The sequence below is a fragment of the Miniopterus natalensis genome, chromosome 19 (assembly GCF_054644295.1).
Source record: "Miniopterus natalensis isolate mMinNat1 chromosome 19, mMinNat1.hap1, whole genome shotgun sequence".
Classification (NCBI taxonomy): Eukaryota; Metazoa; Chordata; class Mammalia; order Chiroptera; family Miniopteridae; genus Miniopterus; species Miniopterus natalensis.
Window position 1 is genome coordinate 14,446,094 of NC_142099.1, and position 14,481 is coordinate 14,460,574.

At 49.1% G+C, this 14,481-nt stretch overlaps 1 protein-coding gene across 2 annotated transcripts; it reads right to left on the bottom strand.

The window, feature by feature from the left end:
• Nucleotides 1-9,144: 9,144 nt before the first annotated feature.
• On the bottom strand, nt 9,145-14,478 carry ISG20L2 (interferon stimulated exonuclease gene 20 like 2). 2 transcript variants are annotated; one of them, XM_016221623.2, is made up of 4 exons: nt 14,199-14,478; nt 12,734-13,594; nt 10,608-10,808; nt 9,145-9,892 (listed from the first exon to the last, which is right to left on the bottom strand). In XM_016221623.2, exons 2-4 carry the CDS (start codon nt 13,481-13,483, stop codon nt 9,779-9,781), a joined length of 1,065 nt encoding a protein of 354 aa, XP_016077109.2. In that variant the 5' UTR covers nt 13,484-13,594; nt 14,199-14,478; the 3' UTR covers nt 9,145-9,778. The 2 variants fall into 2 exon arrangements, with proteins under 2 accessions (XP_016077109.2, XP_016077108.2); XM_016221622.2 differs by lacking the exon at nt 14,199-14,478 and adding an exon at nt 14,067-14,191.
• Nucleotides 14,479-14,481: the final 3 nt, after the last annotated feature.

Consider the following 14,481-nt stretch of genomic DNA (forward strand, 5'->3'; position numbering starts at 1 on the left):
CCATCTGCTAATGCTCTCCTCAGGGCTGGGCCAGCGTGCTGAGCAGGTCAGGCTGAGCCAACGGAGGGGCAAGGGAGACAGAGGAGGTGGGATTCACTGGTTGAGGATATGTCTGGACTGAATCTCTGTCCCCTGAAAGAGGCCCTTGGCTCTGCTGGCCTCTTCAGGGAGGCAGAACACAGGTAGTCACTGAAGAGCCTGGAGACCCTGCACAGGTGCTGGCAGCTGCCACTGATCTTATTCTCTGACCCAGGGGTCTTTGCTTCTCTTTTCCTCTGCCCTGCCTCCGCCACCCAGGCTGCTGCTTCTTGCCAGCTGGGCATGGGAATGGGGTGGTCATCTCTTTCCCCACTCAGGCCCCTGCTCGGTTTTCTTTCCTATTGCAGTGAAAGGCACCAAATTGACTCCTCTTCCTCCGAGCCTCCCTGCTTCTCAGAGAACCTCCAGGGGAGGTGGGGATCCAGTGTGGCTGGGACTGCTGGGGACAGCTGCCAACATCTAAAGCTGGACGGACCTGGGTCTGACCCTGGCCAGCTGTGGCTCCTTCTCCCCTCCAGGGCAGCACTGCTGATGGAGAAGTCAATCAGCAACATGACCTGCAGTTAAACTCCTCTTGGCTTTTATGATCCAGTGACTAGGGCCAGACCCCTATGCTGATCCCACCTCCTGCCCTTCACTGGCCCTTTAACCCCTGGCAGCCCAGGGCAGGAGGGAGAAGGCTATTGCTGTGGCAAGCTTGGCAGGCTGGACACCTGGACACAGAGGTGGACAGCCTGCAGTCTAACCCTGAACCCTGCCACTGTTGCCCAGGGTGCTGGACCTAGGGATCCCAAGCCTTCTTCTCCCAGAGGCCACCTCTCCCACTCTCTGAGATTGGAGAGTAGAAGAGCCAGGGGTCCAGGAAATCCCTCTCCTCATGGAGATGAGCTGGATGGAGTTTCTGGATAAATCAGCAGGGCTGCAGACTGGGTGGGTGTTCTGTGCCTCCTCTAGCCTGAACTGAAGAAGGTGGGCATAGGGCCAGATAACCAGACTCCAGGATTGAAGAGGAAAGAGGCAAGAAGGAGGGGACAAGGGCAAGGTCCCAGAGAAGACACTGAGGGGGTCCCAGGTCTGAGCTTTGAGGTTCTGGGTAGGGCTAGAAAGAGTAATGGACTGACTCACTGTGGGGGGCGGGGGAATTCAAGGCAAGAGGGGCTGATGGGTTGGCCTTAGGAAGGAGGGCAGGCAGCTTAGGGAGAACTTCTCTGCAAGGCTCTTGAGAGTTTTTATTTTCCTCCTGTCTCTAGCCCCCAAATGCAGCTACTATCTCCAGACACAATAGTTGCCCCCTCACCCTGGCTCCTAGGGGCAGATGGAAACCAGCTGTGCTAGCAGCTCCAGGAGGAGTCTGGGGCCCTAGGAGTCAAGTAATAAGGACCAGCTTCCCCAACTCCAGAGCCCTCCTTGCTTCAGAAGAGGCCTGGACCCTTGGGGCCAGTGGGCCAGACTCCCTAGAGACAGAATCAGAGGTGCAGGAGGATTTAAGCAGAGTAATTGAGGTCCCAGGAGCCCAGATTCCTCGTCCTTGCCACCACCATGAGCGGGCTGAGAATTAAGAAGGGGCATGAGTTCAGAGTCTGGCCCCTTAGCCAGACTAGGCCTTGTCCTTCCAGTGACCCCCCCCCCCAGCCCCTCCTTATAGTAGACTGGAGAGATGGGTGGCGGGGGAGGCCCCAGCCTGACCTAGCCCTAATGGCTTTCCCTGGGCAGCCTGAACAAAATGGGAAAAAGATGTGTGAGGTGGGAAGCTCCGATTTCCTTTCCCCTGCGGGCGCCAGCTCTGGAAAATGTTAGCTGTCAAAGTGAGACTGAACAGTCTCCACCTCCCACTGCCCAGTACCCCCCACCCCATCCCCTCCATCAGGGCCTCTCAGCCTGCCTGGATTCCCAGAGCGCTGGGCTAGCACCTGTGAACTTCAGTTAGCCGGGCTGAGCAGGCACAGCGCCTGAGAAACTCCCGGCCTCCCTGGCCTGTGTCTCCTCCACAAACCTGGGGAACACATCCAAGCGGGAGCTTTGGCATTTGGGAATCCGCAGGGACATGTCCCTGGGGGATCAAAGGAGGCAGTAGCTCCTGGATTTCACAGTTGCCAACCTCCTAGCCATGGTTTCACACCTCCTAAATCCCAAAGCTCTGGGACTGTCAGACACAGGTTTCCAGATGATCTGGATTTTGGGTTGGTTAGTCTACCCACTGAGCTCACAGCCTAGAGAGGGAGCCATCCTGAGTCCAGCACACATGGGGTGGGCCCTTCTCACTGCCTGTGGGCATTGTGGTCTCTGTGGGTCCAGTCAGTCTCCCCTTATAAGCTCCCTGACCCCTTGGTGCCAGGCTTCCAGGAGACCCAGAGAGCTGATTCCGAAGCTGGGAGGAGTCAGTCCCTGCCTTGCAGTGGAGAGTACACAGAGGTGTGTTGTGTGTGTGTGTGTGTGGGGGGGGATGGCTCTAGCCTCTGAGGAAGCCTCCAGAGTACTCTGCCCTTTCCCCAGCCTGGGCCCCTTTGCTCCTACCCCAGCTTCACCTCCCCCACTTCAGGAAAGCTTCCCAGATCTCCCCACTCTGCCAGCCCAACCTCAGGTCTCAAGCTGCCAGGCTGGATTATCTGCCTCTGCCTCCCTGTGGGTCCTGGGTGTGGGCCCCAGCTCCCAGAGCAAGGGCATCTGCCTTCTTCCTCCTTGGGTTATGGTTTGGATCCCTCTCATGGAATCTTTCCAAAGAGGCAACCGAACAGGATTCCACGGAGTGGAAGGGAATAAAGGGCCTGGCCTTTGGGGAAGTTGCCTCTGGCTGAGGGAAGCCAGACAAGTTAGGTTCTGGTGCTGCTGTGCACTGGGACAGAGGGGTCAGGTCACAGGCGCAGGCCCAACCCTCAATACCCAGGCCTGGGAGAGGAGGGGCATGACTGAGCCCACACTGTGCAAGAGCTTTCCTTGTGCTGCCTTAGATGTGTCTGATTCTAAAGCCTTGCTCTTAAGCACTTCAGGGTGGAATTTGGTTGAGCCTGGAAGAGAATTTAGGTGTGCTTGCTTTTCTGTGCCAAATTTTTAAAAATACCTTCTCTCTCCACCTCTCCCCCCACCATGTCTCTCCCAAATCCTATGCATTATATACATTCTTTCAAAGAAAGCATAGAGGTGCCCTGGCCAGTGTTGCTCAGTGGCTAGAGCCTTGGCCTGCACACTGACTGGCCTCAGGGTTGATTCCTGGTCAAGGGCATGTACCTGGGTTGCAGGTTCAATCCCTGACCCCAGACGGGTCACGTGTGGGAGGTAACCAATCACGTGTTTCTCTTACATCGGTTTCTCTCTCTCCCCCCTCCCTCCCTTCCTCCACTCTCCCTAAAAATCATTGGCAAAAATATCTTTGGGTAAGGATTTAAAAAAAAGAAAGCATAGAATCGATAGTGTCCCTAAATAAGGCTAGAAGCCATACATACTAAAGAAAGAAACAAGACCAGTAAGTCAGCACAGTTAAGCAATGGGAGGGCAGAGAGGACACCAGAACAGACCCATGTAGGAATTCACAAAGGCCAGGAACTGGGGCAGGGACGGCTGGGGAGTGAGAGACCTTTCTCACCTCAGTAGTGCCACTACGTGTCACTTATCTATTTAGTCAGTGCCTTAGAGAGAACATGCAACCTGACTTTCTCCCAGAGTCTGCAGCAAATCTCCACCCCTGAGCACATGTGGGTCCCCCACTTCTGAGGCACACATGCACTCCCTGAACACTCTTTGGGGAGCCAGTGTGTACAGGAACTGGGTTGGGAGTTGAAAGGCCAAAGATATTGGCTTTGATTTAAACATTTGTTCAGGATCAACCACATCAAAGATCATCTGTGTGTGTAAAATTAATCTGTTCTCAATTAGGCCACTTACTACCTCCATTGCCTCAGCCCCTAGATTACAGCAAGAGCCTCCACATTGGTTCTCTGTTCACATTCTTTCCCCCTCACATCAGCCAGGGGGAGTCCTTTAAACCATAAGTCAGTTCATACCACTTCTCTGCTCAAAATCCTGCTCCCTGTTTCTTGCAGATATAAGCCCAAGTTTTTACAATGGCCTATAAGGCTCTCTATTTCTTCCTACATCTCCCCTGCTCACTGATTCTCCCCTACAACAGCTTTCCCTTCAGTTTATTCTGTTTTGCCCATGCTGGCCTCCTTGTGGCTCCTTGAATACTCCAAGCATATCTCTTACCTCAGGCCTTTGCACCCATCACGCTCTCTGAAATATTCTTCCTCTGGGTTTTTAAAAATTGATTTGAGAGAGAGAGAGAGAGAGAGAGAGAGAGAGAGAGAGAGAGAGAGAGAAATATCGATGTGAATGAGAAACATCAACCAGTTGTGCCCCATACGAGGGATCAAACCCAAAACCTGGGGATGTACTCTGACCGGGAATTGAACCTGAGACACTTCGGTGCCCAGGACGACGCTCTAACCAACTGAGCCACACTGGCCAGGGCAGTACTCTTGTTCTTGATTTAATCATTTACTTAGCTGTCCTTGCTAGGTGCATGAAAGAGGTACTCTGACAAAACTCGGATTTGAAAATGAGAGTGAAACAGCCCTAGCTGAGGCCAGAGCTGCTCACTGGGAGAGCTCATACTCTTCATGCTTCGCTGAGTACACGTATTTCCTGAGATTCTGATCTTGACCTTCTGCTCTTTATATACCTTCATACATAAAGGCCTCATCCCGCTGCTGCACTGTTGTCTCTAAGGCTTAATTTGCAGCTCAGATCTCTTTACCCTGCTAAGTTCCAGTCTGGTATCTCCAGCTGCTGGCTGGACCTCTCCCTTTGGCTATCTTCAGGCAGCTTAAAGTCAATCCACTCAAAACCCAATTCATCCTCTACAAAAACCTGCTCTTCTGCCTGCCATGTTCTCTATTTTGGTGAATGGCACCACAGTCGTCTGTTCACTAATTCAGAAATCTCAAGGCTACCTTTAGTCCTCTTGCCCTGATTTCTAAGTCTTGTTGGTTCTACCTCCTCAGTGATGCTCATATGCATCTTCCCACTTCATTGATTCAGGCCTCTGTCTTTACTCATCCAAATTATTCAAACAGAAGAACTCATCTCCTGGCCCTTCTTCAATTCAGTTTCCGTTTGGCTGCCAGCATCATCGTCCTAATACACAAATCTGATAACATCACTCCCCTGCTTCAGATCTCTCAGTGAATGTGGACAGCACTTGCCACTGTGCACTGAAATTACTATACAGGCTCCTCCTCACGTTGCTGTAAGCAACTTGGGGGCAAAGACAATGCTATTTCCCTAATGCCTAGCAAAATGGCTGGCTACATAGCAGGTTCTCAGTAAAAATTTGAGTGGAAGGGTTCCAAGTCTCACCAGACGCCACTTGGATGTGTTAACAGCGGAGTAGGGCAGTGGTTAACAGCAGAGGCTTCAGACTGGCAAGCTTGGCAGGTCTGAGTGCCAGTACCACCAACCTCCAGCTATTTGGCCTGGGGAAGATTTCTTACCTTTTGTCATCCTTGGTTTCCTCGGCTGTTAGAACACCACCCCCTCCCTTACAGAGATGGGAAAATGCACCTAAAGGACTTAGCATTGTGCCTTGCACAGAGAAGCACTCAATAAATAGTTGCTATTAATATTAATGACAGCAATCATCAGTTAAACATCAAGGGTTAGAAAAGATCCAGGATTTGGAAGCTAGAACCATTAGGCTCCAAGAAGTAGTGACAATGTCACAGACTTAAGTGGTAAAATCAACCTTGAAGCCCAGTGTCAAACAAGGTAACTTGCTGTTACTCTATACAGCTGTGGATGAAAAGGGGCCACATACTAACCCTGATAAGCTCAGGGGAGGTCTGCAAGGTGGGCCTTATAAATTCAGAGACCGAAAGTAACCACACAGGGTAGTCTGAACATAAAAATTCCTAAATGCAGGTCATGCTGGGTAGTTGCATCCAAGGCCTGTAGCTTTCTTGACAAGTCAGTCTTTATTTTTATTGATTTTTTAGAGAGAGAGGAAGGGAGGGGGAGAGAAACATCAATGTGAGAGGGAAACATCAATTGGCTGCCTCTTGCATGACCCTAACTGGGGATCTAGGCCGCAAGCTGGGGACGTGCCCTGACCTGGAATTGAACTTACACCCCTTGGATTCACAGGATGACACCCAACCAACTGAGCCACAGTGGCCAAGGCGACAAAGGTTAATCTTAACTGAGCCTGTCGTTGTTTTGAATCTAAGATAACATACCCGTGGAATGTCATTCTTCTTTTCCAGACCCCAGGGCATACCCATCTCACCAGAGCAGCCACAGAGCCCCTCATTGTTATGTTGTCATCCCCCCCCCACATGCCAACTCCATGTGCTATGTTAACTAACCCATACCCACCAATATAAAAGTTTGTCTCAGTTTTACTCTTTATACAATCTGAGATGCCCTCCTTTGCTTTCTCCCACCTCCCTAATCTCCACCAAAGAATTTCATGTAAACCATCCTCCACTTATGTCTCCTCTTTTGATTTTAATGTATAAAATAAGCTGTAAAACTGCCATTCTCAGGAGCATTTTCTCAATTTATTGAGATTTTGCTTCTTGAAATTTGTAGTCAGTTTGGCTCAAACAAACTCATGTTCTCTACATGTTCATAAGTCTCTTATGACAAAAGTGGTTTGGTGGACTTGCTCTACACTATAGGTAAGTGAAAGTGCTTTGTGAACAATACAGACTTAAGATATGGGGTTTTCATAGATGTACGTGGCACACTGCCTACATGAGTATTCCTCTCTAAACTTGGACTTGGGCTAATGTGCCTTGGGGAAAGTTCATAATTACAGTACTGTTGATCTTTCCTATTGTTAGCTGTAATCATCTGTTAAACTAGGAATTAAATGATTCTTCCTTGGAGCCTTCACTAGATCAGTGGTTCTTGAATGTAGAGGGAGGGGCAGTGCTGTCATCTGAAATATTTTTTAAAAATTGATTTGAGAGAGAGAGGGAGAGAAACATTGTTGTCCCATCCATTCATGCATTCACTGGTTGATTTCTGTATGTGCCGATTAAGGATCGAACCCACAACCTTGGTATATCAGGAGGATGCTTTAACCAAGTGAGCTACCTGGCCAGGGCTGAAATTTCAAAATACACACCTCTTTCCTTTTTTTTGTTAATCCTCATCAGAGGATATTTTTTTCCTTTGATTTTTGGAGAGAGTGGGAAGGGGGGCAAAACATCTGGGAGAGAGACATCGATTGGTTGCTTTCCGCATGTGTCTAGACCAAAGCTGGGGATCAAACCCGCAACCCAGGTAGGTGCTCTTGACTGGAAATTGAACCCAAGACCCTTCAGTGCACAGGCTGATGCTCTAACCACTGAGACACACCGGCCAGGACCCCCTTCTTCTTTTGAGAACCGCTTGGTTAAGTGAAGTTTTAGGCTATCAAGTTTGTTTGGCAGATGTAGTTCTCATGCTTTGCCCTTTCCAGTGCTCACCTGCAGTAAGGGGTCTCTTAGCCATTAGAAAACATTGTGCCACAAAGAGAATATTATTACAAGAGCTTGTGTTTTATCATGCATATGGTCTAGCAGGACTTGCTGGACCATAGGGATTCAGGCAGCAACCTGCAATGGGGCTCTTATCAGTTGATGAAGCCAGGATCCTGGGGACAGAGGGGCAGATAAAAGGAAATAACAACAGGGGATCCCCAGGCATCCTTGCAGGGCAAGCTGGGCTCTGACCAGAAAGTGTGATGACAGAAAACAGTGAGGAAACAGATGCAAGGTCCTTTAGTCCCACAGGTTCTTCCTGGTGAGCAAAGTAAGACTGAGCTCTTTCCAAAGATAGACTGAAATCAGGGGCCCTTCAGAACATGGGGGTGAGGGGATGAAGCATAAAAGCCAGTTGCTACTTTACCAAAACACACACAAAGCCAGGTTTATTTCAGTCAACAGGTACCCTAAAAACTAAACTCAAATGAGAATTTCCTAGTTTACTGATCATAATGTAACGTGTGTGTAAGCAGAATGTAATGTGCTTTCATATGTATGCCCAGGTGGGGTGTGGCCTTCCTAGTGTGTAGGGCACCTGGCACCTCTTTGTGAGGTGTCATGGACATTTCATGTTGGGCTCAGCAGGAACCAACTTGCTCACAGCTCAATAGCTACCTGTGCAAGCAGATCCTGCAGCACAGGACGTGACAAGACCATGTCAGGTCTGGTGTGGCTGCAGAAAATTCCTTGCTATAAGCAGCCATGACTGTGACTGGCCCCCTGGAGCCAAACCAGCCACTCAAGAGGGCACAAGTCCTGGTATATATATGGAGTTTGCATTCTCTCAAGACAGTGATCCCAGACACAAGGTTAGACCTGTAACTCACCTTCCCAAAATGAGGGTGTGCACCAAGAGCTAGCAGCAGCAACCAGGCTGGCATCACGAAGCACCCTTTCTTTCTTGCCCCATCCCTCCCATGTGCCCACTCTCCAAGTCACTCTCCTGATCACATGCACTCCATGTAAAGGTACTCTAATGGCTTGGGGTGTGATTTGAGGTGTGGTCCTTGCTATGCGGTAGGGGCGAGGACAAGGTACCAGAGCACGTGGGCTACACAAAAAGGCTTGGTCAGTGCTTCCTGATGACTTCCAGCAGACAAGGGCCCAATCAGTGCCATCCAGAGACTCTGGAACCTGCTTACAGAATTATAGCTCTGTAACACCTGTGACAAAACAATTTAATGTGATATTTAAAAAGAAAACACCACACACCCTGGCTGGTGTTGCTCAGTTGACTGGAGCATCATCCTGTACACCAAAAGTGTTTGATTCCTGGTAAGGGCACATGCCAAGGTGGAGGGTTCAATCCCTAGTTGGGGCTCGTACAGTAGAAAACAGATTGATGTTTCTGTCTCTCTCCCTTCCTCTCTCTAAAACAAACAAACAAACATACATCACACATTTGTTTCTTCATTATTAAAATTTATCAAGGAAAAAAATTTACCAAGGGAATAATTTGAGTCTATTTTAGAGGCTTGGTTTAGCAAAATAAAAAACTAAAAACCCATTAAAACACTTTAAATTCTTTTTTAACCTACCAAGTGGGATCGAAGTTAAATTAATCCTCTAATGCTTTAGGAAAGAGATTGCTTTCCTAAGTCATAGAAGTTGACTTCCAAGTTCCATTCTCTTACCTCTACTGCCTTGTAACCCTAAGAACTAAACCTCACCAGGGATGGCTCCTCTCAAAGTCACCGTGAGAAAAACAGGTGCTATCCTGACAGACTAGATATAGACTCTGATATGGAATGTGATCATACAATTTATCATCCAACCAGGATACTTCTGAGTGAAAAAGAGTGCTGTTAATCACTTGAGAACAAAAGGCATACAGTGGGACATACAACCACCCTAATTATAAGGCAGTTTGGGAAACTAAATTTCCCACTATGCCCTGCCCCTTGAAAGTCAAAAAGCTGGACTAGAACAAAGCACCCTGGGACCTGTGGTTAGCACCATTTAAGAGGTAAACAGTATAGGGCTGGGTGCTGACATACAGACTTCCTCCTTCCATGGGATACTTAATCAGACACAGAACACAACACCTGAGGTGAGATTTCAATGGATATTAAAAGTCTGGGGTAGAGCCTCTCTCTCCCCAACAACTCAAGCTTCTAAAGGTGTGGAGCTGGTAGCGCCATCCATTGGTTCTCTGCTGTTTCTCCTGGGTGCGGTGCTGCCTCTGCTTCCTTTCATCACCGGTGTCCCCACTGCTGCTAATCTTTTGGGGGATTCTGGGCCAGATGCTGTTCCCACTCAACTTCAACCAACTTGTACAGCTCCATGGTGGCCTGAGCATCTTCCACAGAGGAATGTCCACTTTTCCCAGCCTGAACGAGGGAGGAAGAGAAAAGCATGAGGCTATAAGAATGTTTTTTGTTTTTTCCCCTCCTTCCCTACTGGCTGCCCCCAACCCCTATATAAGCAGTTGTTTCTGCAGAGTTAGTGGGCTGCAAAGGTAGAACTATGGCGGGGCCCTACCCCTTATTTCAAGGGTTCAACTCGTAGGAAATCTTTGCTAACGTCTGCCTCAATCTCTTCTGTGGCAACATGTATATGCCACATTTTTCTACATTCCATAGAGACAGGATATCTCTATCATAACCAGGCCTTCTGAGTCTTCCATTTTCCTCAGTTCCTTAACTCTCTCTACATAACATGTGTCTATACCCTCTTACCTGGCAGGTCACCCTTTCTTGAATGTCAAACATGTGAAATACATGAGAGGTCCTTGCATCTGCTCTGAGGTCTTTAGACCACTACCACTATCTGCTTTCCTCTTTTTTCAGGGTTTTACACCCACTTAAAGGCTTTTTTCCCTTTCCCAAGTACCCTATGGAACACTGTAAGGTAGAGAATAGGAATTATCCTTATGAACACATGGAGAGACCAATTAGTCCCTTAGCCCAAAGTTCTTCCCATAAGAGCAGCTGCCTGGATCTCTCTACAACCAAAGGAATTCTGGGGTCAGAGTCTGTAGAGGCAGCTAGAAAGGCCTCCACAGTGTCCAAGCAAGGGGCCTGGCAGCATTTGGGGAGATGCTACCTGGATGTCCCGGTTTAGCAGCTTCTTGGTGAGATGCTTCAGAGAGACGGTAGCATTCTCTGGGCAGTCAGCCTTCCGGTTGAGAGGAGGGATATGGGAGGTGTCGCGAGTAAGAGACTTGGGGTGAAAGTACTGAAGGGCTTTGAAGTCATTGTGGATGGCATGTCCCACCACTATCTTCCCTGAGAGTATCTTCAAGATCTGAAATCGTCATGGAAGAGGTGGTAAGGAGTAAGACTCAGGTGAAAGTAGTTTGTGTGTTTTTTCTTTTTAAAAAAAAAAAATCTTTATTGATTTCAGAGAGAGGAGGGGAGAGGGAGAGAGAGAGAGATAGACACATCAATAAGGGTCACTGCATGCCCCCCACTAGGGATCGAGCCCGAAACCTGGGCATGTGCCCTGACCACGAATCGAACCTTGATCTCCTGGATCCTCAACGGCTGAGCCACGCCAGCCGGGCTATTTTAATTTTTCAATTACAGTTTACTTTCAATATTATTTTGTACTGGTTTCAGGTGTACAGCATAGTGGTTAGACAATCATATATTTTACAAGTGTTCCACTTGATATTTCCAGCATTCACCTGGTACCATACATAGTTATTGCAATATCATTAACTACATTTCCCATTCTGTACTTTATATCCTCATGACTATTTTATAACTAGCAATTTGTACTTTTTTTCAAAGATTTTTTGGTTGATTTTTAGAAAGAGAGGAAGGGAAAGACACAGATATGAGAGAGAAACATTGATCGGCTGCCTCCTGTATGCCCCCTACGAGGCATTGAGCCTGCAACCCAGACATGTGCCCTTACCAAGAGTCAAATCGCACACCCCTTGGTGCCCAGGACGATGCCCAACCGAGTCACACCGGCCAGGGCCCAATATGTACTTCTTAATCACATCACTTCTTTCACCCAGTCTCTCAACCTCTCCCCTGAAAGTGGATATTTTTCACAGTGTAACCCTTTTTGGACTTACAACCTCAGTGGCTCCTTACTTTCTCATTAATTTCCACCCCAATGATAGATTAATTTGCCTACAGCCCCAAATTACACTCACACTGAAGATGTTTATGTAACTATCTAGTTCAGTTCTGGCTTGCTACTTGAAGGCCTTTAACCATTATCATTATTATTATCATTAGGCACAAGGCTGGGACAAATGGAGTCATAGATGAGCTCCAAGGAGGTGACAGAAGCCCCAAATTACAGGCAGATAGATACATGTGTATATATATATATATTTGTTTGTGTTTTGGGGGGAGAGGGTCTATGGCTTTCATCATATTCTCTTGACTTCACCTGCAGTTTATTGTCCACCAACACCTTTACTTTGCATTAACTTCAACACATAGCCCTTGTTAAAGTTGAGTGGATTTGCTTTCTCAGACCCATCCCATCTCTTGCCTCTCCCTCCCAAGCCTTTGTTCAGCTGTGCCCCTAATGAACAGGATGTTCAGCTCTTCCTTTCAAGTTCTTTCTAAAATCTTGGTGCTCTCCCCTCCTGGGAGCACACCTGCACCTTTCCCCTACCCCTCCCCCCACCCAGGTGGGTTACCTTTACCGTTCTCTCTTAGCCCCAAGGGCCCCTTCTTTTGCCTCGGTAACCTGTTTTCTGAGCCCATTTCTTCTAACACTCACTTCTTCCACCTCTATGATTTTCTAAAGAAACTTTCTCTTATAGTTTGGAAAAAAAAAAATCCAACCATTTCACTTCTGATAAGCCTCCTCCAAAAGACTGTTCTGGCAATATAAGCAATTATTGGAACAGAGGAGTACGTCTAGAGAAGGCAAAGAACCTGAGGCTGAAATTACAAAGACACGGATGAAGGGCGCCCTCTGGAGGCGTCCGCTGGCTCACTCTTCTTTCCTGTTCCATTTGTTATTTACCCACTACTCAGCACAGGGCTATATAGGTTTGCTCAGTGGGTGAAATGAGAAATCTGACACATCAACCCTTGACTTTTATCCCCTTCACTGCAGGCTACCTATTCCAGTTATACAAATAATGTCCCAGATCCTTCTGTAAACATTCTGCCTTCTCCTGCCACCAACATTGTCCACACTTACCTGGACCTCTCCCCACCCACCTTGTTGCTAACATTATGCCCCATGCTTCTCACCTGGCCGCGGGCAATCTTGAAGGGTGTAGCATTCACCATGTGGTGCTTTCGGATGCCACTCCATCTGGTACGGTAGTCCACAATGTGGCAGGGGGGAAGGATGTACTCATCATAGAGCACGTCTCCATTGTAGTTGATGATGCTACATCGAGCCAAGGAACTCACATGCCCCTTGGGTCCTGTGCCCACCATCTCACAGTCAATTGCCACCATCTTCCTTGGCATATTCTGGGATGCTCCAGAGCATTTATTCTCTGAATGAGCTGGAGTGGAGTACTGTGGGATATTTTTCTGAGACGGGTTCTTTTGCGGGTCCTTCTTCTGGGGGTCCTTCTTCTGGGGGCGAGCTGGGTGGCTCTTGATCTTTGGAAGAGAACTCTGGAACTCCCCCAGCAAATCTGCTTTAGCCACAAAAGAACCAGCCTTCTGTGAAGGGGCAGGGGTCAGCCAAGGCACAGAAGCTTTCTTGTCCAGGGACTGCCCTGACCCAGTGCTGGAGGCAGCAGTCTTCTTCTTTTTTGGAAGGGGAGAAATTTTCCAAGTGCCATTCACCTGGGGAGTTACCCCTTTCTTTGGAGGTTCTGAGTGCAACTTAGGCACATTATTAGGGGGCTGGTTCTTCTTATTCAGAATGCCTCTCCTTTCCAAGAGCCGCCGCTTCTTGACAAATTTTTGGTGCTTGGCATTCCCTTCTAATGCCTTTTTGGGGGGAGGTTCGCCAAAATCCAGATTGAGGAGTAAGGTAGACATGAAGATGGTGGATGGTAGGAGAGCAGTTGGGAAGAGTGGCTTACCAATGAAAGGATAGACTCATCCCCTGCTGAATCTCACAGACCAGCATCTGGAGGTTTGTGGTATACCCTGGAGAAGAAAGTGAACCTGATAACAGAGCCCAATTGGCCTGGGAGAACCATGAGACCCATCTCCATTGGACTTGAGGGAGGTAATACATCAGAGCAACCTCCCAGATAGAGGGGGGATGAATCTGTAATGTGAAATGACCGAAGGAGCACTGTCTGAGACAAGCCCACAATTCACCAGCCCTAAGGTCTTAGGAAGGTCATTTCCCCCCCTCTAGATCTGTCTCACTTGTAAACAGAGGGTTGAAGAGCCAGCCAGCTTGACTCTCTCTGAATATGGGAAGCCAGAATAGGTGAGCTCTACATCTGCCCAGGGAAGGGACGTTTACGTACGCTCAAAACCAGTGACGAGTACCGCACAGATGACCTCTAGACTAGCCAGGCTTCCCCAGTGCCGGCCCTACAAATAGATATAATTCCGGGTACCCCTTCCCCCGGTTTCCAGGTGGAGGCCACCTCCACATGCTTCTCACCCAAGTCCTCCGAAGAAAAGACCTTTGACAACACATGGCAGCAGGGGGGGAAGCCGAGGCTGGGAGCTGTCTACCTCGGCGAGCACACTTCGGGGGTCCGGGTCAGAGAGCCCGTTTCCCACCACCACCTACCTCCCCGACGGGCCCGCTACGCCCGGAAACGCCTGAAGCCGGATACGGAAATTGGCGCGCGCCGGGGCCGGGGCCGGCTGACTCGCGGGCGGGGACGCGCCGGAGGTCGGCGCCCGCCTTCTCAGGGCCCCCAGCCTCCCGGAGCGAGGCCAGGGACGCGGAGTGCTAGGGCCGCGGCGGCAGGAGCGGGGTGCGCTCCGCGGCCCCTGTAGCCCAGCGGAGGTCCAACTCGACGGTGTGGGGAGGCCGAGACGAACGGGAGCCGCCGCTCGCCGGGGCCCCG

Excerpts from the sequence above, each read along its gene's own strand:
- ISG20L2 (XM_016221623.2), bottom strand. The coding sequence starts at position 13,483 with ATGTCTACCTTACTCCTCAATCTGGATTTTGGCGAACCTCCCCCCAAA. Across the intron at positions 10,809-12,733 it reads TCAAGATTGCCCGCGGCCAG|ATCTTGAAGATACTCTCAGG; the intron begins GTGAGAAGCATG and ends TGACGATTTCAG. Across the intron at positions 9,893-10,607 it reads TGCTAAACCGGGACATCCAG|GCTGGGAAAAGTGGACATTC; the intron begins GTAGCATCTCCC and ends TCCCTCGTTCAG.